General features: G+C 36.5%; 1 protein-coding gene across 5 annotated transcripts in view; it reads right to left on the bottom strand.

The window, feature by feature from the left end:
- LOC131159724 (polycomb group protein EMBRYONIC FLOWER 2) overlaps window positions 1-27,432 on the bottom strand; it is a 152,894-nt gene that overhangs the window by 59,107 nt on the left and 66,355 nt on the right. For all 5 annotated transcript variants that reach the window (XR_009137858.1, XM_058114861.1, XM_058114862.1 and 2 more), the window contains exons 12-14: window positions 18,043-18,095; window positions 17,873-17,926; window positions 17,730-17,789 (exon numbers count right to left, since the gene is read on the bottom strand). Coding sequence is in view for 4 of the 5 variants with exons in the window: in XM_058114861.1 (XP_057970844.1) it covers window positions 17,730-17,789; window positions 17,873-17,926; window positions 18,043-18,095 (167 nt within the window). In the remaining variant the exon portion in view is untranslated. The remainder of the gene's footprint in view (window positions 1-17,729; window positions 17,790-17,872; window positions 17,927-18,042; window positions 18,096-27,432) is intronic.

Raw genomic sequence — 27,432 nt, 5'->3', positions numbered from 1 at the left:
CAAGGGGTCACCAATGTTCTTAAAGGCATACTACCGTACCCACTCCCTTATTGTTTAACAATACTGTTAATCATTTGTTCCAAAACAAAATTTCCACAGAGGGAGGAGTTGTTGCTATTGATTCATTGTGGGGTGTGAAAGACAACCAAGACACACAAAATCTCCTTTGAAGGGATGGGAATAAAGTTAGTGAGTCTTTTAGGGAAAGAGTTGAAGGTAGCTGTCACTTGTAAGACTTGTGAGAGAAAGAAAAGAAGGTGCAGAAGGAATTAAATTAGCTACCACTGTTACTTATGGTGGGGAGGGGGGGAGGAGAGGGAAGTGATTAAATTATGAGGATCATAAGTTGAAATGAACAGGATATAGGGGATGTGAGGAAGAGGGGCTCATTAGATAAATTTTGAATAGGAGTGGCCGCCTGATATTGTGTTATTCAAGAAACCAAACTTGAAAGGGTAGATGTCAGGGTGGTCCGTAGTTTCTTCCCTCCCAAGGGAGCAGTGGTTGGATTCTTATTACATGGGATACTTGTTATTGTTTCTGAATTTGATAGTCCTGTTTCTTTTTCAGTTTTGGAGGATATTAAAGGCAGGGATAGTGGTGATTTTCGTTGGTCTATGGTCAAATTAGACCTGCACTCAGGTCCTTTTTGGGATGAGGTCCTTTTTGGGATGAGTTATATGCTGTCTTTGAGTTTTGCTATCCCAGGTAGCTTTTGGGTGGATTTTAACATGGTATGATTTCTTGGACAGAAAAGGGAAGTAGATTTACTGTGAGAATGAATATTTTTTAATATTGTTGAAAGGTTTACTAGGGATTGTGGGCTGAGGCTTATCTTCCTTTAGGTAATGCCTTATTTTCTTGGTTAGTTGTGGAGGGCAGGGGATTAACAGTTATAGGTTCTTCTTTTGTAGTGAGTCACAAAAAGAATGTTCTTATCTCTCTTCAGGAGATTTTGTCTAGACCAATGTCAGATCATTTCTCTATTTTGCTAGCGTCCAGAGAAATTAAGTTGGGTCTTTGGTTAGGAGTATTCGGAGTGAGGAAGTTTGTAAGGGTTGGGACGGAATCATGTTTATGAGAAAGCACAACTACCTTAAAGAAGGGTATAAAAAGTGGAATACGGATATTAGGGTTGGGAAGAAGCGCATTCTTGATGAATTTGAGCTGTTGGATAGGAACAAAGGGAATTTTTTGGAGTATGGTAAGTCAATGAGTGTGTAGCAGAAAAATATATTGGACGTGATTTTTAGGAAAATGAGTAGTTGGAGATGGACACTAAAGATAAATGGGCTAGATAGGATGACAGCAATTCAAATTTTTTTCATAAGTTGCCTAATGGCGCGAGGAGTAAGAATACGATTGGGTAATTGGATTTTTTTACTGACTTCTTTGTTAATTTGTTTGCTGTGTGTAGGCCAATGTTCGAGGGGTTAGACTGGAGGCCAATCTCCAGAGATCAGGTAGTCTGCTTGAAAAGGCTTTATAAGGAAAGTGAGGTAAAAGCAGTAGTGAATCTTTTGATTAGGATGAATAGAGATAAAGTGCCAAGTCTGGATTGATTTAGAATGGCTTCCTTCCAGGATTGTTGGAATGTGATTAATAGGGGTTGATGAAGACTTTTAATGAGTTTCAATTTAATGGGATGTTGGGCAAGAGTATTAACTCTACTTTCATCACTTTGGTGCCTAAGAAGAATAGGTCCATTAATGCTGCAGATTTGTTGGCCTATTAAACTAGTTGCGAGGGTGTACAAGACCATTGCTGAGGTTTCAGCTAATAGGTTGATTTCTGAGATAGGTAATACCATTTCTAAGGCTCAATGAGCATTTGTGGGGTAGGAAAATGGCGAATGCTATCTCAGTGGCTAATGAATGAGGTAGTGGAGGATGTTCAGAAGAGGAAAGCGACAGGACTTGTGTTTAAAGTGGATTTTGAAAAGATTTCTGACTGAGTTAGTTGGAAATTCAAATTTTCTACATAAAGTCTTCATGAGAAAGGGGTTAGGTGAAAGGTGGCAAGGCTGAATGAGGGGTTAGACAAGGGAATCCTCTGTATCCTTTCTGTTTGTTCTTGTTGTGGATATCTTGAGTAGATTGATCATAGGGCTGTAGGCAAAGGGCTTGTAAGAGGGACTAGAGTGGCGAGGGAGGGTCATTGTCTCTCATTTTCAGTTTGCAGATGACACAATTTCTTTTCTTAGAAGATCATAAGGATTCTTTTTAAATATGCTTACTATTTTAAAATTTTTTGAGAGATTTTCAGGTTTTAAAATCAATTGGGGGAAGAGCGGTTTAGCTTGTATTAACTTGAGTGACTCTACATCCTTGGAGTTTTCTACCATATCGCTGGATGTGCTATCCTTGGGTGGCCTATGACTTATTTAGGAGTGCCGTTGCAAGGCAACCCAAGGTCATTTGAGTTTTTAAATTCTAGTGGACATGGTGTCTAAGAGGCTAGACGGTTGGAAGGATACTTTGCTCTCTCTAGGTGGGAGGGTTACTCCCATGGTCTTAAATTTCCACGAAATTGTAGAAATTTCCATCGAAATTTCTGATTTCCGTCACCATAGAAATCAAAATGGCAGTCGATTTCCGTCACTGTCAAAATCAGCCAGTCAATTTCTGTCTTTCATAATTTCCATAGAAATCTCAACAAATCATCTGAAATTACCGAAATCTTGAAATTTTAGCGAAACTTGACGAAATTTTAACCATATGATGAAATTTTGTTAGAATCCAAATGAAAAATTTAGGAGTGAAGTGAAATTTCTATCTTAATTTATTTTATTTATTTTATCGAAACAAGAGAATATTACAAGTGCTTTTCAAATTATATGAAAAAATAAACTTACAGAAACATTTTATTTAACCATTCATCTATAATTATCATTCTTTGTATAATAAATAATATTTGAATGATTTTTGAATTTCATTCGTATTAACTAAATATGTTTAATGTACATTATCATACAAATATGTTTGATACACATTATTTTACAAGTTTTCCACTTCATACAAAACATAGATGTATTTAATTTGTAATATATTAGTCTTAAAACTTATATTATTATGTTTGTTAACCATTTCTAAAGTTTCAAAAATAATTCCATGTTTTACTACTAATTGCCGTTATTTTTTCAAATCAAAATTGAAATTGACATCGAAATCAAAATTTCCATCGAAATTTCCGTACTTTTGGAGCTTTGAAATTTGAGTCGAAATCAAAATTTACGACCTTGGTTACTCCTATTCATGCTTGGCTTTCTACTATTCTCTCTACTTTTTGTCTATCTTTAAAATCTAGTGGGGGTAGAGTGAAACAAGATTTTCTTTGGTCAGGGATGGGGGAGAAGGGGGATCATTTGGTTAGTAAGGAGTGAGATTTGGGCGAGATTTGGGCCTTGGGAATTTGGTGTCTTAAAGCATTGCTTTAATAGGTAAATGGCTTTGGCATTTTCCCTTTGGCACAAAGTTATTAGAAGTAAATTTGGCATGCAGGATAACGAGTGGGATGCCAATTTTGGGCTTAGATGTTCTTTGAGAGCAACCCCCCCTTTCTTCATACAACAAATTTGTTGAAGGAAATGGTTCTTGCATTCAGTTTGAGAAGACACTTGGTTGGGTGATTTGCACTTTGCACTTATTTTCCTCGTCTGTATAGGCTTTCATCTTTGCATAATGGCTTTATCTCTTCCTTTTAAATTAAAATGGGGATAAGTCCTTTCATTTTCGTAGGACTCTTGGTAATTGGGAGTGTCCAATCTAGCTTTTTTATAATGCTAATTCATCATCGCATTAGGAGGGACCATTGGTCTTGAGTTCTTGACTCTTCTGGGGAGTATTCCTATAAATCCTTTCTTGAGTATATTATACTTAAAAAAATGTCTTCCCCGCTTCTTGTATCATTTGGAAGGCCAACGTACCCTGTAACATTAAGGCTTTTACTCGGTTAGTTGTTCTTCATAGAGTTGACACTAACAATTTGTTGCAAAGAAGGAGACCTTTTAAGGCTCTATCTCCAGAAGTTTATTCATTATGAAAGATCAGAATCTGCCTGAATTGTTTCTTCGTTTCTCATTTTCTTGGAGAATTTAGACCAATCTTTTTGGATTACTTGGAGAGTTGGGTATCTCCCCAGTCGATCAATGATTTGTTAACTATCTCTTTTAGTGGTTTTAAAAGGAATAGAGATGGATCAGCTCTGTGGAGGTGTGAGCCTGCTGTCTTGTGGGTAATGGTTAGAAGATCTGCCTGCATTTTCATGGGGAGCAAGTTGTTTTCTCTATGCTTTGAGATAGAATACAATAATAGGCATCATTGTGGGAATTTGCATCCGGTTGTTTTAGACAGCTATCTTTCTCAGATCTTCAGCATGACTGGAAAGCAGCTCCCATTGTGATATTTTTTTCCAGTTTTTTCTTTTTGGATTTTCATCTCTCATATGGAGGATTTCTTATGCTCCTTTCAGTATTTTCTCTCTTCTGCAATAAGTTTTCTTTTTTTCCTTTTTCTCAAAAAAAATATAATACAACAAAGCCCTCCAATATCTTTGTACATCAACCATCCACAATCATTTAAGTAAACCAAAAGCATAGCAACAAATAAAAATTCAAATCAAAAGGCATCACCTTGTCATTGAAGATTCCACAGTTCGCTACACTTTTTATTTAGCTACCCTACTCCAAAGTCTAAATTTTTAATGGGAACTGCATTATTGATCCACTTAATAAATTTTGATTCCTATATGAATATATAGGGTCCTAAAATACAGAAGGTTATGTCAAAGACAAATGGCACCCTCCCCCAAAACAAAAATGACAAAAACAAAACAAAAGGGAACCACCACAAATTAGATGTATGGGATCACTTTCCCTTTGACACTGAAGTTTTGATTTTAGTGCATTGCACCTTTCAGATTCAGACTAGTGGGCCACTCCAAGTTTTAGCATTAAAATTGACGAATTTTCAAACACTTGACTGCTTTGGATGTAAATGACCAGAAGTTTCTACACATGGTCTTAACTTCCACAACAGTATCAAAATTTTCATTAAAATTTCTGCTTTCCACCAGATTCAAAATCGAAATGTCAGTCAATTTCAACCTCACAAAATTTCCATCAAAATTTCCACATCATCCGAAATTTATTGGAATATCTAAATTTCAGAATATTTTTTTCAAAATTGTGACTATGAAACAATTCTTGAACTTAGAGAAAAAACTTTGAGACTCAAACCCAAATTGATATTTCCATCTTAATAAAATTCTTCTTTTATTAAGAATAAAGATTATCACTAGGAAATGAATGATAGGCTTCGTATTTTTAAAATGTTATGCAAAATTGAACTTAGCTGCAATATTTTATTCAACTTTTTATGTCTGAAGTGGTTGATTCTACACAAAAAGATTTTACTGGTTTATGAATTTAATTTATTTTAATTGAACATTTTAATATGATTATAGTAGTACAATATTGCACCTTGTAACATCATACCTATCATTGAGTATTTAACATTTTTACTCATCATATTATAGTTCCATATCATGCACTAGTATGTCTAAATATTAGTTCCTAAAGTTTTATAAAGAAAATTCCATGCTTCACTACTAATTTCCATCATGTTTAAAAAATTGAAATCAAAATCAACACCATCATCATAATTTGCATTGAAGTTTCCATATTATTGAAGACTTCTCCAACAAGAAACTAAATTTGAAAGAATGGATGGAGGGTGGTTAGGAGTGTTTGGGAGAGTAGATGTAAGGTTTGGAGGTCCTTCCTTCTCATAGAGCAGCAGGGGGTATTCTCAATTTGTGAGATTCTTGTTATTCCTCTAGAATTGATCGTCTTGTAGACTTCTCTTCTTTCTCAGTGTTGTTGGAATATTCTCATTTTGTGAGATTCTTGTAATTCCTCTAGAATTGATAGTCTTGTAGACTTCTCTTCTTTCTCAGTGTTGTTGGAAATGAAAGGTGTGTGTGGGGCTCCTGGTGATTCTCTTCTGCCTATGGTCCTGCCAGATATGCTCTTTGATTTACTTTTTTTTGGGAAGAGTTACATGCAGTGTCTGAGTTTTGTTACCCGAGGTGAATTGTGGAGGAGATATTAATGTAGTGAGATTTTCAGGTGAGGAGTAAGGAGAGGAAGATTTACCTTGAGTATGCAGATAAATTCATTAGGGAGTATGGGCTGAGAGATCTTAATTTGGATAATTATGTTTTTCCCTTGGTCTGTGGGTACAGAGAGATATATTGCTAGTCGTCTATATAGATTCTTCATTAGTAGTAATTGGGAGGATGCTTTTCCTGATCTCTCTCAAGTTACTTTTCCTAGAACAATATCAGATCGCTTCCCTATTTTGTTATAGTTTAGCAAGGTTACGTGGGGCCCCCTTCTCCTTTTAGATTTAAAAACATGTTCTTGGTTAATAAGTTTTGTCATTCTCTAGGTAAGATGCTTGGAGTGAGGTGTATGTTACAGGTTGGAAAGTTTAGTTCATGAGAAAACTTAAGCCTTTGAAAGGTGTATTGAAGAAGCGGAATATTTAAGTCACTGGATGTAATTGGATTAAGAAATATAAGATTCTAGGTGAGAATTGACTTGTTGGACAGCAAAAGAGATTGACTTGTTGGACAGAAAAGAGAACACACAGGATTATTGGAGTTCAATGGGGCAAAGCAGATGTATTTGAAAATAAGTTAGAGGAGGTATCATTCAGGGAAGTGAGGAGTTGGAGAAAAAAACTAAGTTTAAATGGGTTAGAGACAGTGATTGTAATAAAAGAAAAAATTTCATAGTCTAGCTGATGGTAAAATGAGAAGAAATCTGGTTAGAGATTAGGGAAGGAGTAGCTAGTAGCTACATCTGACCCTTATTGATTGCAAATGAGATAACAGAATTCTTTTCCAATTTATTTACCAAGGAGGATGAGAATAGACCAATGATTAAAGGATTGGAGTCCCATTTCTAGTGACAAGGTGAGTTAGTTGGAATCTAGAAAGGCCTTTTGAGGAGACTGAAGCAAAAGCAGTAAGGGATAAGGCTCCAGGCCCAAATGGTTTTACTATGGCATTCTTTCAGGATTGACAAAAGGGGTTAGGGTTCATTTGATGAAGATTTTTAACAGGTTTTACTTTAATGGGGTCTTAGGCAAAAGTATTAATTCTACTTTCATCACTTCGGGGCAAAGAAGGATTGTTCTCTGAAGGTTGCTGATTTTTAGTTACTAATGTGTACAAAATGGTCACAGAAAATACGGTTATGTCTCAGGCCCAAACTGCTTTCATTAAGGGCACACAGATAGTAATACTATTTGAATAGCAAATGAAGTAGTTGAGGATGTCAGCAGGAGGAAACAGAAGAGGATATTTTTAAATTGGATTTTGAAAAAACTTCTGATCAGCTTAATTGAAATTTCTTGGACAAAATCTTTGCTAGAAAGGATTTTAGGGAGAGGTGGCCTGGGTGGATGAGGGGATGTCTATCTAAGCTTTCAATTCAGTCATTATAAATGGTGAACCTAAGGAATAGTTTAGGGCCTCAAGCAGTGTTAGGCAAGGGGATCCACCATCTCCCTTTTTTCTTTGTTCTTGTTTTTTATATTTTGAGTAGATTGATAGATAGGGCAGTGCATAAAGATTTTTTGAGAGAGATTGAGGTGCTGAGTGAGGGGATGGTTGTCTGTCATCTTCAGTTTGGAGACAATACTATTTTATTTTTAGGTGACCACATAGATTAAGAATCTCTTTCAAATGTTCTTACAATTCTCCAACTGTTTGACAAGGTCTCTGGTTTAAAAATTAATTTGGGTAAGAGTGGGATAGCTTAATTGGGCGTGGTTTTTTAAAATGGCCTTTTAACTTATTTAGGAGTTCCTTTGGGAAGAAATCCTAGGTCTGTTGGGTTTTGGACTATTAGTGAAAAAGATATCTAAATGTTTAGAAGGGTGGAAAGGTCCTTGGTTTTCTATATGTGGTTGTCATTCTCAGTCATGCTTGCCTTTCCAGTATCCCTCTGTACTATTGATCTGTTATTAGAATTCCGGTGGGGATTGCAAGTAAAGTTAAGTAATGATATTTTTCCTTTGGTCGGCTGTAGGGGAGAAGAGGGATCATTTGGTTAGTTGGGAGATTGTGTGTAGGACCAAGGAGAAGGGGTGTTTGAGTCTTCGAAATTTGGGGAGAACTCCCTTTCGAAAAAGTTATATAAAGTAAATTTGGCTTGCATGCTAATGTGTAGGATGCAATTTCAGAATGAGATGCTCTGCTGAGAGTCCTTGGAAGTATATTGCCCAGATCTATTCTTTGTTTTATCCATATATCAAATCTGTTGTCAACAATGGCTCTCAGATTTGTTTTTGGGAATATTCTTGGCTGCATTCTTGTGTTTTTTTTATTTTTGGGTGGGGGAACGGTGGGGAGCCGTGGAGATGTCACACTTTTTTTCCCTCGATTATAGAATCTCTCCTTAGCACTTGATCTGGTCATTGCTTCCTTTCATACTTTAAGTGGGTCTACCACTTCTTGGGATTTTTATTCTCCATTTAGAGGCTCTTCTTTATCGTTATCATCAGAGGAAAGTCATCCCTCAATTGAGAAAGATGGGCAAGTATAGCATTTGGATTATTCATGGGTCTATTCTTCTAAATCTTTCTTTCAGCATTTGATTAAAACTTATAAGTTTGTTCCTCTTCATTGTACTATCTGGAAAGAAAGTCCACTCTAACATAAAGCTTTCATTTGTTTGGTTGTTCTTAAATTTTAATAGAGTTAGCAATAACAATTTGTTGTAGAGTAGGAGACCTTTGAAGGCAGTAATCTCCCGATGTTTCTGTGTCGTTGGATAGCTCAGAATCTGCATCTCATCTTCTTTTGCATTGCCCTTTCTCATGGAGGATTTGGGATAATTTGTTTGCTTTATTTGGAGAGAATTGGGTCTATCCAGGCTTGGTGGCAGACTTATTGAATATTTCATATATAGGCTTTGGGAAGAGTGGAAGTTGTTCAGCCTTATGATTTGTAGGATATTTGGAAGTTTATGGGGAATTTTTAATTAGAAAGGAATGCTGGCAATTTTTATTCCGGAGGAAGACCACTAGTCATTTGCTGTGCAAAATAATTTCCTATTTGGATTCTCTCTAATTGTACACAGCAGGCTCTTTTAAAGGGTATCTTTTTTTGGATATTCAGCGAGACTGGAATACTGTCTTATTTTTATTTTTCAACATTCTTTCTTCTTTAATGAAATCTCCTCTTTTTCTGTTAAAAAATATTGTTTGAAATCGAAATTCAAAACCTTTTTTTTACATTCACGATGAAGCACAATGTCTAAAAATAGTCTTTTACTGGTGTGCTTGTATAGATATACTGCTGAAAAATGTATAATGGCAATTGTATATTTAAGAAAGGATATTGAGGCCTTTCCAGATTTTAAAGAGAATTCCTTTGGTAAAGCAGATTAATAATAACAAAAGAAAATTATAATGAGCATTATCCCCCTTCTACACAAATAACTTTTTTATATGAAAGGAAAATAATTTCATTACAAGAGAAGGAATAAACAGTGATAAACAGTGAGGTCAATAAGACGTCCTCCTACTCAAAAAAGAGGGGACAACAATCTAAATAACATTGCTAACCAATACCACTGAATATATGAAATCACTCCCTTAAAACAACCAGCAACAAAACACCAAAGTGAGGATAAATAATGAATCCTATCCCATAACAAAGAGGAAGTCATATTTTTTGCCATAAATAAGCCCACATTACATTGCAACCATATCCCCAGAAAACTACAAAGACAACACATCTCCACAATTCAGAGGCATCTTTCCTCCTACCAAACTCAAAAAATGGTGAGGCAAAATAACCTCCACAAACCCAATGCTCTTCCATTAAACCAAAAAGATTATTCCAAAATTTTCAAGCAAAGCCAAAATTCAAAAATGAATGAGAGGCTCCTTCTCAACTATCAAAACATAAAGAACACATATCAAGATATAAAGTGCCTTCAAAGCCCTGATTTATGAGGAACTTTGGCCTTTCAAAAAATTTGATGGAGTAGAAAGGACCCAATAGAACTAATCAAATGATCAAAAAATATTTGCAAGAATAAAACCTCAAAGAATCTAAAGACAAAGAAAGACTATCCCTCCTAATGGAAGGAAGCCAATTCTCCAACAACAATAACAAAGGACAGAGCTCCTCCACCTCCCTATCATTTTTTATTTCTGATTCAAAAATAAGAAATATATTAATATAGAAAGAATGAAAAAAACTGGAGAAAAAAAATCGTCTTAAAAATATCCAAAGAACAAAAAAAAAAATTAGGCAAAAAATAATAATGCAAAACAGCACACCAATCGCACTGAACATCCTTGAAAAGACAATGACTTAAAATAACTGGCAGCAACAGCCCATAATGAAACCACATAATGAATCCCATCCCAAACCAAAGACCAAGAACTCTTCTTTCAATTGAAAATACAAAAGTTCTGTCCCATCTAAACACCCAACAACACAGCATGTAACCCACATCTCCAAAGGGCAGATCTGTCTGTACTCCTTCCAAACCTTGAAAAGGAAATAGCTAAGATACCCTCCATGGACCCCCAATGAACCAACTTTCGCCAAAAACACCAAAGAGCTATTCCAAATTCTCCAGGAGAGAATAATACAAAAATAAAAATTAAAAAAAAAATTTGAGAGGGAAATTCAGAACTATCAAAACAGAACATAAACACAGAGAGATTGTTGAATAATTGGGTAAAATGGAAGACCTAAAAACAATGATAGGTCTCTCCATCTATTTACAATATATATCAAGTACAATGGAAATGACCATAATACCCTTACTAACTCACACTTATTACTAACTAAACTCTAACACAAAGCAATAACGCCAAATGACTAAATACTTAAATAACCATTAACACTCCCCCTCAAGCTGGAGCATATATACCATATGCTCCAAGCTTGTTACAAATGAATTTCACACAAGCACCTTCCAAGGCTTCAGTAAACAAATCAGCAATATGAAGCTCAAACTTCACATGAGTGATTGCAATGAGCTTCTGTATAAGTTTATCTCAAATAAAATGGCAATCAACTTCAATGTGCTTTGTCCACTCATGGAAGACAAGGATGGAGGCAGTACGAATAGCAGCTCCATTATCATACATCAACTCCATAGACTGAGAATGTGGAAAACCTAGTTCTTTCAACATGTTCTTCAGCCAAACAAGTTCACATGTAGTGTGTGCCATAGCCTTGTACAGTTGTACTCTAACTTAGCACTCAACCTCGCCACCACAGTTCATTTCTTACCTTTCCAAGACACCAAATTACCACCAACAAAGATGCAATACCCGGTTGTGGATCTTCAGTTGGGAGGTGACCCGGCCCAATCTGCATCTGTATATCCCTGAATAAGAGTGTGACCCCAATCTTTATATAAGAGAACTCTCCTCAGTGCACCTTTGAGATATCTCAAAATGTGAGTTACTGCATCCCAGTGACTTGTTCTCTAGGAATAAAGAAACTGACTTACAACACTTGTTGCGAAGGATATATTCGGCCGAGTGACTGTGAAATAATTCAACTTTCCAACAAGTCCTCAATACCGATCTAGGTTAGGCAACAAATCACCCATATCTGGCATTAACTTGCTATTGGGATCAATGGGTGTATCAATAGCTTTGGATCCCAACAGACCTGTCTCATCTAAATGACCAAGAACATACTTCCTCTAGAAGAAGACAGTTCCCATATGAGATCTCGATGCTTCTATACCCAAGAAGTACTTCAATGATCCCAAGTCCTTGGTATGAAACTTACTCTGTAGAAAAAGCTTTAGGTCTTGGAAGCCTCGATCATCATCACCAATGATCACAATATCATCCATATACACAATAATCAAAATATTGTTAGACGAAGCATGATGACAAAATACAGAGTGATCTATTGCACAATGATGGAGGACAAACTCAAGTACTACAGCATTAAAATGATCAAACCAAGCTCTTGGAGATTGTTTTAATCCATACAATGATTTCTTAAGTCGACATACCGAGCCTGACTCCCCCCTAAGCAGCAAACCCAAGTGGTTGCTCCATATATACCTCCTCACGAAGATATCCATGTAGAAAAGCATTCTTCACATCTAACTGAAGTAAAGGCCTATGAAAAGTGGTGGCTAAAGAAGTAAACAAACGTATTGAGGCAAGTTTAGAAACCGAAGAGAATGTGTCTGGATAATTCAAGCCATACACCTAAGTATGCCCCTTAGCAACAAGGCGGGCCTTCAAACGAGCCACAAAACCATCAAAATTGACTTTCACATTGTACACCCAGCAACAACCAACCACAGACTTATCAAAAGGAAGAGGTACCAAATCCCAAGAATCATTATCATGCAGTGCACACATCTCTACAACCATTGTCGTCCTCCACCCATAATGGGATAGGGCTTCAGAAATAGATCTTGGAAGAGCAACAGAAAACAAAGTACTAACAAAACAGTAATAAGAGGGTGACAAGAAATCATAATAAACAAAATTAGAGAACGGATGTTGGGTGCAAGTGCATTTATCTATAGGAGGATCAACATCATAGGGAAATAAGATCATTCAATGAGGGAACTAGAGGCACAATAGTAGAAGATGGAGGAGGCACTTCCCCCTTGGGTTTCTGTGTGTATACCTGCAAATTCAGATGATCCAAGCGATAAGAAGGATTCAAAATGGATGAAGAAGGAGGAGGATTGGGCATAGTTTGGATTTGGAAGGCAAGGCAAAGAGAGGTATTCATCAAGGTCAACAAAACTAAAGGAATCAGAGTAGTATGGTGTAGACTCAAAGAAGGTGACATCAACAGAGACAAAGAATCAATGTAAAGTAGGACTATAACATCAATATCCTTTTTGAGTATATTGATAGCCCATAAAACTACATTTGATAGCATGAGGATCCAACTTATCCATTCCTAGAGTTAACAAATGAACAAAGGACACACAACCGAATATACGAGGAAAGGAGAACAAAGGAGCCTTAGGGAAGATAACTAAATATAAGATTTTACCACAAAGCACAAAGGATGGCATTTTATTGATGAGAGAGCAAGTCGTGAGTACAGCATCACTCCAAAAAACTTTGGGAGATTCATTTGATAAATAGGGTATGAGTGACTTCAATAATATGTCTATTTTTCTGCTTTGCATCTCCATTATGTTGTGGAGTGTTGAGCACAAGAAGATTGACGGATCATACTAGAGGTAGTCATATAAGTATTGAATTGGGTACCGAATTACTCCTTAGCATTATCACTACAAAGTATCATGAATGACATATCAAATTGAGTCTTTATTTGGGAACAGAAGGCACAAAAAAAATCAAACAACTCCAACCGATTTTTCATTAAATATAACCAACTCATCCTAGAGTACTCATCAACAAATGTAACAAAATACCGAAGCACCAACTTTGATGTGACATGACTAGGACCCCAAATATGAGAATGGACTAGCATGAAAGGACTAACCACCCGTTTGTCGACCCAAGAAGCAAAGGGAACACAATGATGCTTGCCCAATTGACAAGACTCACACTCAAGATTAGACACAAAACTCAATGTAGGAACTAGTTGTTTCAACTTGTCCAAGGATGGATGACTAAGGTGACAATGGATTTGAAGGGGTGTAGCTGCGACTATGCAGGCAATGGGTGCAAAATTGGGTGGGGAAGGCGACCCAAAGTAGTAAAGTCCATGAGCCTCATGTCCTGTGCCAATTGTCTTTCTAGTCTTTAGATCCTTAATAACCACAGAATTAGGAAAGAATGTGACAGAAAAATTTAGTGACTTTGTAAGCTTACTAACTGACATGAGATTGAAAGGAGATTTAGGAATGTATAAAACAGAAGAAAGAGAGATAGAAGGAGTCGGATTTACTGTTCCTATCCCCTTAACAGCAATAGTGGACCCATCAGCAAGGATAACTTAAGGTATAATTTTAGGATACTGGAGATCAGAAAAAAAGTAGGTTGCACCTGTTATATGGTCAATGGTAACAAAATTGATAACCTAAGGACTAGTAGGAAGGATACTAGATGCCATACAGACTGTAGGATTACCTTTATGGGCAAAAGACACAATGTGATAAGATGCTTGTTGAGACGATTGATACTATAGAAACCTTGAATACTCCTCCTCCGATGTAGTCACAGTACATGGTTCACTCAAACAAGTGGCTAACGAAGAAACCATACTTTTGGAATTTGAGAACTCCATCCCAACATTCACAAACTCAGACCAATGATCATAAGATTAATTTCTAGAACAATCGGAACAACCACGAACAAGGTGACCCACCATGAACAAGTCACAAATAAATTAGTACAAGGCTACCACAGCACCAAGAAACTCAGACGCAGCCCCAAGAAAGCAACACACAGCAATGGAACAATTGGAGAGGTGAACCACCGAAACTAACACGGACAAATCGCCAACAAACTTATATAACACTGCCACAGCCTCACAAAAACAGCTTATGAGCACTGCCACTGCTCCAAGAAAGTCACCAATGACTGTTACCAACACCAAACAACAACTAACGAATTACCAAGAGTGCACGATCACAACAAACATTGGATCTTTGAGCAAAACATATGCCCAACAGCACGATATTTTAATATATGGAAGAAATTAGAACATTAGATCAAAAGACACAGCAAGTCCCACTGTTTCACACCCAATAAACTCAATAACCATTGATAAACAGTTTCACAAGGCATCAAACGACCATTCCTTGGGTTCTGCACATGAGCAATTAAAAAAGGTGAGATCTTTGGGCAAAAAACATCATGAAAAACTCCAATAACATGTTAATAGAGGGATTGGATCACTGCTGGATGATTTCAGGTCAAAACCATGCCTGAAAGTAGCTTCGTACGCCGGCGCTTGGGGTCGGCCCTGGCAGCCTTCTACTGGTGCGTGAGGATGCATGGGACATTGCCTGGAGATGGGGTTTCAGTGGGGGGAAGATAGGCAGTGTCTGTGGTTTCTGTAGTGTTGTTTCTGCTGCTGCAGGTTGTTTTCTAGGACTATAGCATTGCTGGAAATTCTTCTATGATAGTAGACATGTAGCGTATTTGGAGATTTAGGCTTCGAATTTGATGGTGGTGGTAACAATTAGGGTTTAGGTTTCAGAATCGTGCTCTGATATCATGTTGAATAATTGGGTAAAAATGGAAGACCTAAAAACAATGATAGGTTTCTCCCTCTGTTTATAATATATGTCAAGTACAACAGAAATTATCATAATACCCTTACTAACTCACACTTATTACTAACTAAACTCTAACACATAATAATAATGCTAAATGACTAAATAACCATTAACAGGGATGAAGCCTTAAAAGGCTTCCTAATCTGCAAAAGATTGTTAGCATTAACTCTAACAACCACCAAACAAATAAAGCCTTAATTTTAGAGAGAACTTTTCCAATAGCAACCCTCCAATAACCTCACCAAAGACACAAGCTCAACCACCTGTCTATCATTTAGATCTCCAAGGAAATGTAAATCCAAAGAAAATTCTCCCCACAAGAATCAAAGAAGAAGAGATAAATCACATGTAACAAAGGAAGACGATACAAAAGAGGAAACAACACAGAAAGAATGGTGTCTCCCACCCATGGGTCTTTTGAGGAACGAATGTGAAGCTCATTAATGACCCAAAAATTGGTATTTGAAATAAATTGCGGGTAAAGCTGACTCCACCTCCTGATCATTACGGCCCTGTTTCGAACTAGGAAAAAATAAGGGAAAGCAAGGAAAATATGAAGGAATCCACTTTTCCATGTTTGGTTATCAAGGAAGTGATCAAATCAATAAACAAAAGTTTGATTTTACACATCATTAACATTTAACTATTCTTAACTTTTTTCATTTTTAATAGTATATGATATAGAGAGAAGATACAATAGAAAATGAATTTCCTTCTTATTTTCCTTACCTTTCCTTTCCTCAAAAAAAAAAAATTGATCCAAACAGACCCTAAGAGCTGTAAATATGGAAAATATCGGATTTGTTACGGAATGAAAATGTTCCATGTTTGCGAATGTCCATACCAATGTTACATAGAACATGGAATGTTTTGTCTCGTGGAATGGGAACGGAATCACGGTACAGCACATGCTTTAAAATGTGGAATAGATTAAGAATGAGAGAAATAGAATTAAAATGTGATGGTCCATACTTTCACAGTTTCACCTACTAAAAAGTTAGGTGAAAAATATTGAACGAAAGCTTTTGATCGTTGGATTTAGCATTCCACAATGAGAATCTACCACATTATGGAAAATTCCTACCAAGTACATGGTTCACTAGGATGTTAGCATTTTCTGGAAACTATGGGATGTTAGCATTTTCTAGAAACTATGGCCCATACCAATTTTGCTCACTAGGGTGCAACCATTTTCTGGTCACTTACGAGTTAAACCTACCTCGTGTGGAATAAGTTCTGAAAATGATTGTTATATAAACCAATTTTAAGTTATGAAGGGCAAGTTGGTAAATACAGTAAAACAGCATGAAGCCAAAAGGCTAGTGGGCCATTTTCTTCCAAAGTAGTCAGGTATAAAACATATTATTAAAATCTTTCAATTTTAAAGCCAAATTATAATATAAAGGGGGGCAAACTGAAAATGACCCCAATAATTAGGAGTGAAATACAGTTATCTCTTAATATTCATTTCCAATTCAATTTTGAATGATGCTGTAAATTAAAATGAAGCTTTAGAGATGAAGTTATAATTTTAGAATTAAAAAATAAAATTATAATGCAAACATTATTTTATGTGTGTTTATGCTACCAAAAGTACATGACAATAAGCAACTAAAGAACATTGATTTATAGAAGAGCATCCAGCAATAACCTAATATCGTTCCATACATAAATACAACCTATTCAATGATGAGTAGTATAATATGAACATAAAATAATCATTAGATTACTAACACATGAGGTTCCAATATATACATACATACATATATATATACATGAGGTTCCAATATATACATACATACATATATATATATATATGACTGTTATTAGAAGTGAGAAGAGTTTGGTGTATGACTGCTGTTAAAAGTGAGAAGAGTTTGGTGCTCAATCAAACATTTTTTCCAAGATGCCTGTGCATGTATATCTGCATGTATAACAGGTAAATAGCAGAGACTATAATCTATTAAATGATTGCAAAATATTTTTGAAAATTACGAATTCTTATATTTCAGTCAAGATTGCAAAATTTTCTTTCATTTAAAAAAAAAAAAAAAGTTCAGCAGCCAGCCAAATATCTAAGTCAGACTTCGAAAAAATTTCTTCCTAATATTAAGCTTTTGGAAAAATATCTTCCCTCTCTTAAATTTGTTTATTTGCATATTTTGGAATTTTTTTCAGAGACTGTATTTTATTAGTAGTGTTAGCAATACTCTGCAATCTTTTCCAGAGACCATAATTTACTAACATTGGTGCCATTTTCTTTCATATTACATCTGCTGAAAATTACATTAAAAAGTCACTGGTTTCTACAACCAACCCTCTATCAAGTGCCAAATTCTGTGATCCCAACACAAGTCATAGATGAAGAGAAATGCAGCATCAATTATCAAGGCACCAATGAATAGTTTTTCTTAAGTACTTGTAAGGGTGGATATAGCGTCCTGACCTCTGATCTCCAGATATCTGTTTTCACTGATACATTTACAGCTTGATATTCTTCAGTTACCTACAAAGCATAAACAGGTTATACATATGGTTCACAAGAGCATATGATCACACGATCCCAGCAGATTCTTGAAGTTTACCAACCCAAAACTCAAAGTTGAACAGATCGTGAGACGAGGATAAGTGATATCTAAGACCCTGTAAAAATATATATATCCATATTTGTAAGCTCCGACTGCTAAAGAAGTTATCATCAGACCCATTCTAATCAATGAATCAACATAAAAGGAATTTGTTCCAGAAATACATTCAACCTTAAAACTCGCACATTTTGCCAAGCAGAATGGGCAGGAGAAGTCTTCTGTTACTGCATGTTCAGAGGCATATATATATCAGATCCATAGAGCATAAAGCAATGAGGACAGGCACAGCAGAGGGAGAGAGAGAGAACAATACAATACTTTTACTGAAGCAAAAATAGAATAAAATAATGAAAGCACAGGTAAATGCAACCTTCCAAGAATCAGCACCAGGAGCAGCAAATATATACTCCGATGCAGGGTATTTTGAATAGAAAAAAAAAAAATACATCTAATTTAGGTTCAAGCAGTGGAACACAAGACCCAAATTATCTGCAAATTTTATCCCATTCAATTGGAATTATTATAATGCAGAAAGCATTGAAAGTCATGAGATACATGACTTACAAGTCAATTATATTTCAAAGTGCAAATCATTGGACAATTAATACAATTGAAAAAAATGAGAGTAGACAAGGACGTTGAGGTGGGCGAGTGACAAAACAAGTAAGATCTGAAAACGACAAGAAAGCAGACCATGAAAATTATAGGTGAGTCCCCTAAGGTAGCTCAGCCATGAAGAACAAAAATTAATGACTATCAACAAAAATACAAGGTAAGGTTTGACACAGCGACATCGAAAGTACATAGGTAATATGCAGTGCAGCCAAGGAAGAAAGACAACCTTAAGATGGTAACACCACAATACCTGAAGTGGGACATGACAAACACTTGCCAGAGCAAAGCAAAACCCTGCTTTCTAAAGGGCTAAACTTACATAAAGTTCCACGCGTTCAGTTTGATTTAGTTTCACTAATATCTTCAAGCCACACAGACATAAAAACAAGTCTGTTAAAATCCATCCCCCAAGCCCTTTAGAAAAGGTAAAATAATGCAATATGAGCATTCGCAGTCAAAATAATTCAATAGCCATCGTTGGTACCCCACCCACCCAAGAAAAAAACACATAAACATATACAAAGGTTTAGTCTCCTCTCTCTAGTCTCTACTAGTCAGTGGGTTTGGTTTTGGTGTTTGGAGATTTGCTCGATGTTGTGGAACAGAAGCAGTGGCTGCTGAAGGTAGATGACATGCTGTTGTTTGCCATTGATGGTACCTTTCAGCCTATGATCAATGATTCAAGGTTGGAGAGTATGAAGGCAGAAATAGGCTTCAGGTCTGAGCATGCAGTTTGTTCAGTGCTGTAGAAGAGTATCAACGGCTTAAGATCCAGGTAGTTAGAGCTAAAGATCCAGTTTGCTCCATTCAAGTGATTAGAACAAGAGTAACAGGGATTCAGAAATGACGATAGTAGCTCCAAAAGAAATGTCAGAGACGCAGCTCCCTCACCACACCCCAACACCACACCCCCCCCCCCCGGGCGGCCCCCAAAAAAAAAAATTAAATAAATAAACAAATACATAAGAAGAAAGAGAAGTTGGTGAAGCCCTACTCACTCCTTTTTCTTGTTCTCATTATACTACATACTGGATATTCCCTGAAAATGGCATAAATATTTTTAAAAAGAGGATGGATAAAAACAGAGGGATAAATGTTGCCTCTTGAGATGATTACAGGTTGATTATTTGCATATTGTTCCTACGTAGGAGAAGAAGAAAAAGAAGAAATAGAGAAGACAATTATAATATACATCACTCCCTTCAACTGAAATTTTGTCCAGATCTGTCCGTCCTTATCACTATTTATAGCTAATGTTACCAACTCAAAAGGTCATGCAAATATGTAATCTTTTGAAGCACAATGAAGGTTCACCCAATATCGACAAACTTCAAAGGTAGCTCAATATAAATGAGTCTATGAATACATCCTCTTAGCGTCATCATCATTAAAACACTCAGTTCTTGCATCCTTTAAAAGCTTGACATACTTGACAAATTAAATCAATTGGCCATTTTTGCTCTAGTGTGTTCCACATTCTGGCATCCTTCATGTCACGGAATTCTTTTCCCCTCTCATCTCTTTGTATTGCAGCAATCCCTCTCCAGTGGGAAGGGATATTGCTGTACAGAATTATATTCCAGTCAAAGAATTTCCAATGGGGCTTCAATTTTTTTGTGAAATGTCAGTTACCTAAAAACTCCTTTAAAATCCAGTTCAGTGTTCCGGTGACATTTACTTCGTATGATATGAATCCTCAACATACTTCCTAGACAGCCAAAAAGTCAGTTTTCTAGAAATCCTCCTCCAAAAGCCATTTCAGTCTTATTGGGTCATACACTTCATACAGTATGCAATCTTTGACGTACTTTCTTCGGGAATCCCTCTTTTTGCTTAAATAACAACAATCCTAAATTTGCTTCAGTTTTGTACCAAACATTTCCTCAAACATCTTCTTATCCCTAAGGCTTTAGCATTCTTTTGCACTATTACGGCTAGTTTCTACAACATCCAAGTTGCAACTCAAGTCCTGCATCTAATGGGTTACAAATTATTTTTTGGATAGAAAAAGAAACATTATTAAATATCAAAAGGAGACAAACATAGAAAAGGAGAGAAAAAAAAAACAAAAAACAGTCTATCAAAATAAGGCATTCCAATCTCATGCGACATCTTGAAAACGGCACCCCTTAAAACAGCCGGCCCAAAGAGAAGGCAAGTAAGGAATCCTGTCCCAAATAAATCCCACCAAAAAACACAAGGCAGCAGGAAGAGCACATCTCCACAACCTTCTAGCATTCTCACCTTCCCCAAAACCAGCAAAAAGAAATAACCATCACATTTTCCACCGACTTTGAGCATACACGCATTTCTTGAAGCAATCCAAAAAAGGAATTTGGCGAATTCCAAGAAAAAGAAGAATGAATAAAGGGAGACACATCCTATGAACAGTTTCCAAACATGAGACACACATCCAGCGGCAGAGTTTTGGAGGGCCTCCTACCCTGCATCAAATTTTTGTTGCTAACTCTATTATGAGCCACTAACCAGCAAAAGAACTTCCAAAGCACCAAAATAGAGAGGAGTGGTCGCATCAATCTAACTAAGATGAGAAAAGAAATAACTACAAGAATAATCCCCCAAAGAGTCTAAAGACCACACTTTACATCACTCCTGCAGGAGATATGCCAACCATCCAGTAGCATACATAAAGAAGACAGCCCCTCCATCTCTCTATCTTCAGATCCCTTCTAAAATGGAAGTCCCAAAAAAATGAATACCCTCTCGCCAATAAAATAAAATAAAAAATGAGAAGATCACATCACTATGATGGAAAGAAAGGTGATAAAACCAATCAAAGGAAGGGACAATTCTGTCACCCCATCCTCAACAAAAAACCCAAGCATCTTCCCAAAACACAACAAAACAACCTTTCCCAGTTGAAATTTCTTCAAAAGAAGAAAAAAAGGATAAACCTGAGAAATGACCTCCAAGGACTCTCAGAAGAACTTCTAAGTTCTACCACCCCAATTAGCATTCCATCCACTATTTTGTCAGCAAATTTATTTTCAAATTCCCCTCTAAGGGGAACCTCCATAACCATTTAGCCACCAGGGAAGTCTACCTCCCACCTAACCAAATGACCTCTCTGCTCCCCAACACCTGATCAAAGAAAATTCCTCATAATCCTCCCTATCTTTTCTGTTAATCTTCCTAGGATCCTAAAAAGACAGAATAATACAGTGGAATAGTAGAAAAGGTGATTTGAGTAAGAGTAATTATACCACCAAAACAAAATAAAGCTCCTTTCCAGCCATCCAACAACTTCGCAACCTTAGACAGAGTTGATCCCAGAAGGCCAATGAAAGAGGCTTACCACCAAAAAAACTTCTAAATAGGTCAAAGGCCACTCTAAAACACCACCCAGCAAGGAAGGTAAACCCCAAAACCCTCTCAGGAGCCGGGACTAAGATTAACCAACCCAACATCACTCTTACCCAAAATTAATTCTAAAATAAGAGAATCAGACCCTCTCAAAAATCTGCAAAACAGTGAGAACTATAACATAAGAGTCACATTGGTCATCTAAGAATTAATCCCGTCATTTGTGAACTGCAAACAAGACACTACAGCTTCTTACCCACCTCAAAACCCCTAAACTACAGCCCTATATATCATCATACTCAAAACATTCACCACAAGGACAGAGAACGAGAGGTAACAGGTCACCTTCCCAAACTCCCCTAAAAGAAGCAAGTTGATCTTTAGGCCGCCAACTAATAACCACTGACAAATAAGCATTCGATAAAGAACCTCTAACCCAATTCCTCGGTTGCATCCAAGCTCTTTCCTCCAAAGCACCCTATACAAGACTTCCCCAACTTAATTCCAACTTCAAACTCTAGATGCTCTCTCAAAGATCTCCAGAATAATGAGAATGTTAACAAAAGAGTCAATATGGTCAACTAAGAAAAAATGGTGTCATTTTCCAATGGCAAACAAGAGACCACAACCTCCTTACCCACCTTAATACCTCTCACAAACCCCCTACAGACAGCCCTATCTATGATACCACAACCTCCTTACCCACCTTAATACCTCTCACAAACCCCCTACAGACAACCCTATCTATGATACTACTCAATGTGTCCATCACAAGAACAAAAAGAGCAGGAGATATTGGCTCCAGTTGCCAAACTCCCAAAGAAGAAGAGAAGCAATCTTCAGACTTCGATAATAACAGAGAAGTAAGGATTAGACAGGCACTCCCCAATCCAACACCTCCTCTTAACTCCAAAACCTTCTCCTAAGCACACCATCCAAGAAATCCCAACTCCATCACAACACTTCTCAAAGTCTAATTTAAACAAAAAATGTCACTCTTCTTCCTAAATGAACATCATCCACAACCTCATTAGCATTCAATATAGCATTGACAATCTGGCTCCCTCCCACAAATGCACTTTGAGCAAGAGAAACAAAATCACTTAGGACAGTACTCAACTTATTAGCAAGCACCTTAGTTATGATCTCATAAAAATGAGAACCCGACCTAATATGCCTAAAATCCAAAACCTCAATTGGCCTATTCTTCTTCAGAACTAAACAGATGAAGGTAGAATTCTTAGTCTTCCCCAATTTATCTTTACCATGAAACCAATAAAAAAAAATTCATTAAATCCCCCTTCACCACATCCCAACCACTCCTGAAAATAGATAATAATAAAAAAACACGCAAAAACTACTAAACCCAGCAGGCCCAAGATCACTATCCCTCTCAAGACTAAAAACTACCGCCCTAACCTACTCCTTAAAAGGCCTGTCCAACCAAGACATCCGAATATCTGAAGTAGGACTCCCCTCCAACCACTCAATCGAATGTCTTTCTAAATCTTCCTCAGTAAACAAATTTCTAAACAAAAATCAGTGACCTTTTTCTGCCATGATCCTCTGATCAGTCACACTAAGCCCATTTCTCAACCCCATTTCTCTTATATAACTACACCTCATTTGCAAATTTCCACCTTATGAAAAAAAACATTTAAATTCGAATTTCAGTCCCCCTTAACCCATTTAAATTTAATTTTGTACCACCAGCTCCTTACCTCCTTTGAAAGAGCACACACTAACTCATTCTTCAAACTAACTACCCTCGCTCTTTCCTCTTCAGAAAGCCCCTCAATCTCTCCCCTCTAACCCACTCAGCTAACTGAAAATGCTCCCTTTATAAGCTAACATCTCCAAACACCTCTAAATTCCACATTTTTAGGTCCTCTTTCAACCCCTTTTGCTTCTTCGAAAAATATGAATCCTTCTGAGCCAACATCATCACAGACAACTCTAAGACTCCATAACCAAATTATAAAAATCGTGATGATCCATCCATATATACTCAAATCAAGATGGATTTGAACACCCATTTAACGTTTCTAGACTCCAGCCACACAGAAAAATTATCAGAAACAGGCTTAGCTAGAATCTCGACATCCCCTCTCCCCTCAAACAAAAAACAAACAAAACAAAACAAAAACAAAAACAAAAAAAAATAGTAGAACATGACAAGCTTAATGTGAATTAAAAGCTGAAAGGCGAATTAGAACCTGAATGTGGATTAAAAGGAACAATGGAAAATCCATCTTCAACTACAGCATTTAGATGGTTACAAACTTCCTTCAATTGGCAAACACAAACCTGTGCATTCTCAGATGTAACCCCCGCCCCCCCAAGAGTCCACTGCCAACCACTCTTGCAGATTAAGAACATCACATTTTCCCAATTCCACAACATCATAGATTAACGCCTCGTTAATATTAAAAACTTCCTTATTGACAAACTAATCCCCAAAACCATGGTTTTCAATTAAATTATCATGACAACATAACCACAAATTCACACAAGATGATCCTAATCGGTGAAAATGCTTCTACATACGAAAGAAAACCCCAAAAAAATCATTGAATGCGTGAATGGATGCCATCAAGAGAAGATAACGAGCATAAGAACTAATGCATGAGAACTAATGTTCAAGACACAATCCATAATCCAGCCAAATCACTGATTGCAAACCACCAGCCTTAGATTCAACATCGAAATAGAAAAATTTGCAAAGTCAATACATAGCCTAAGAGTCCCCTGGATATCCTGCTTTATTTGATTCCTAAAACTGTCTCATTAGACATACTAACACAATGAAAGCACTGTAAACTATCAACTAGATTGTTCTAATAAGATTCAGATCCGTAATGACAGCAAGATTTTGAATCATTTGTATTCTTAACCAGTGTTTTAAAAGCCAAAGGCATAAGGCGAAGCATTTTAACCCTTAAAGAGGCAAGGTGTAAGCCTTAGGGCGTTGAGGCACAAGCCTTTTGAGAATTTCGTTTTTAGATTAAAATATGTAAATAAATTACATATATTTTTAAAAGTAAATAAAAAATTAAGAAACTCGCAGAAAATTGAAAAAAAAACAAACAAACAAACAAGTATAATTTGTAAACTACTTGTGACCATTCAAAAATTGCCAACTTGAATTGAGTATTCATATCATGGCAAGAGATAGCTATAATGTTACAAAAAGCTGCAAAGCAGACTTCCCACAGTAGGGGCTGGATGGCTGCTATCTTTGTAAACCAGAGGGGGTTTATGAACGTTACAGAGACACTGCACTGGATCAGCGGCTAATGCTAATAGAACTGATGCGCCTCAGAAAGTGTCCTTTCCTTCTCAATCAATGCCTGAGCATTCCATACATCACCATTGAACTGAAATTCTCTGCACTGAGTTCTCTCATGAACCTATTCTAGCTATCAACGAATTTCTAAAATTTTGGGTAGGATGGAAGCTGTAATTCATTCTACTTCTTGAGGTATAATGACAGACTGCGAGGCTCAACTAGAAAAAATCAGCGGAGAACTTTTGTGTTATATATGGTAATCTTTCTAATGTCCAAACTGGATCCGGAACTCTTTATCTCTGACAAAAAAAAAAAAAGGACGGATTACTTAATCACTCCTACTCCATTAGTTGATACTTCAAGGAGTTTTACTTGAAATGAAAGAACAAAAATGGATTCACAAGCGTTGTAAACAACTTTCTCTTCCCTAGTGAAGGAACTCTGGTTTGCTGCTCATCTTGCTTAAGATTGGTTCTTACTCGCTGCGAGTCAGACTTCGTACAAATTTTGAACATTATTGCTCTTATCTTACTTTTTTTAACCTCTGTATGAAAAAAAGAAAAATCTCTCAAGATCTACAATACAATTCTCAATTGTTTTGAATAAGGTTCAAAAGTTTTAGAAATCAAGGAATCAACACATACTATGACATTCCTTTTATATAAATATGTAGTGAAAATTTCCTAGCCAAACATAACTTGAGAATCACACACCCAAAATTCATAAGCCTCAACCAAAAGGCACAAAAGGCATGCCTTTTGTGCAAATGCACAAGCCTCAGCATGTAATGCATTAGCCTTTTTGGAATTTAGTATTTTGGATTGAGCCTCAACATGTTTTGGGCATACCTCGCCTAACGCGAGCATGGTTTTAAATAAAGGCCGCGAACGCTACGTAACGGCGTTACGTAACGGTTTTTTGGGATACCGATACCGCTACACACCGCGAAATCGGTGGGAAGAAAAATCACAGCCATAGCGGCCGTTACGGACCGCGATTGTTACGTAAAGGCCACTATGGCTGTTACATAACCGCTACAAGACTGTTACACAAAAAAATTATTTTATTTTTTACTTTTTCTTCTCACTTTTTCCCTCTCTTTCATATATCATTCTCAATATACCTAGTGGCAAGAGAGGGAAAAGATTATAATGAGGATGACAATGATACAAAATTTAATATTTCTTTAAATACTAACAATAGATGCATTAATTAACAATTTGAAAATGCTAACTTGTTAAGAAAATATTTTATTTTGATAATATTAGTAATGTGATATTTATGTTCTATATTTTTCAACTTCAACCTTCTTTCTTTTCTAGCTATTTTATATTTGTATTATTCGTATGTCTTTTGTGTCGAATAGATTAATGGAGTGTATAATGTATTTTATTTTATTAATTAATTTAGCACACATAAAAATTTATCACAGATAAGAACAATGAGAAGTATAAATACGCACACACGTAATTTTTCTATCAATGGCGGTTTAAAACAAATGTAAACTTGTTGCCCTTACCAAATAACTTAGTTACACGAACTAAAGGATCCAAAATACACCAGAACTCTTTCTAAGAAGGGCTAAAAGCTTAAAACATGCAAGTACGCTAATATGCACAAGGTTGTGCGTGCTTCAAAAAAATTCACGGCCGTTGCACCCGCTTCCCGTTATGTAACATCCACTACTCCTGCTTCCCGTTACACTCATTACCGTTACGTTACGCTACCCACTACCGCGATTTAAAACCATGAACGCGAGCCTTGATTGAGCCTTTTTAAACATTTCTCTTAACTAAACATTTCTTTTTCTAGAAAACTAAATATTGATTTTAAACGAGTTGAAATATATTAATAATTTGATAATCCAATTTATCTTCAGAATAAAATTTAGTAATTTCTAAGGCCTATTTAGCCCCAACCCTCTTCCTATTCATACTTAAAATTCATCCTACAGCTATATAAGATAATCAATGATTATCCGTACACAATTGCCTCCACAATCTTAACAGAACTGAATTCAATCTCCTGCAAAAGGGAATGAGGTAGACATTCCTCTGCAAGTATCCCATATGGCTGTTACTCTACTTTTTGCAAAATTATATTACAAAACCAAAAAGAAAATTAAAACAAAATGAAATATATTTGGTGGACAGGGACAAGCGGATGCACTACAACAACTTGTGTGAAACAAAGTCATAAACTATTAGCAGTGAGCTAGTTACAGTGAAGGGAGTAGGAGATACAAAAACTTTCCTTAAAAGCTTAAGCTATTAGATTGTGGGCCAACAATGCATATCAGCTTTAACACTCCCCCCCCCCCCCAATGCAGCCCA

This window comes from Malania oleifera, chromosome 7, assembly GCF_029873635.1.
Source record: "Malania oleifera isolate guangnan ecotype guangnan chromosome 7, ASM2987363v1, whole genome shotgun sequence".
In the NCBI taxonomy this organism is placed as follows: domain Eukaryota; kingdom Viridiplantae; phylum Streptophyta; class Magnoliopsida; order Santalales; family Ximeniaceae; genus Malania; species Malania oleifera.
Note: the sequence above shows the minus strand (reverse complement) of the source record. Positions and strands in the feature narration are given on the sequence as shown.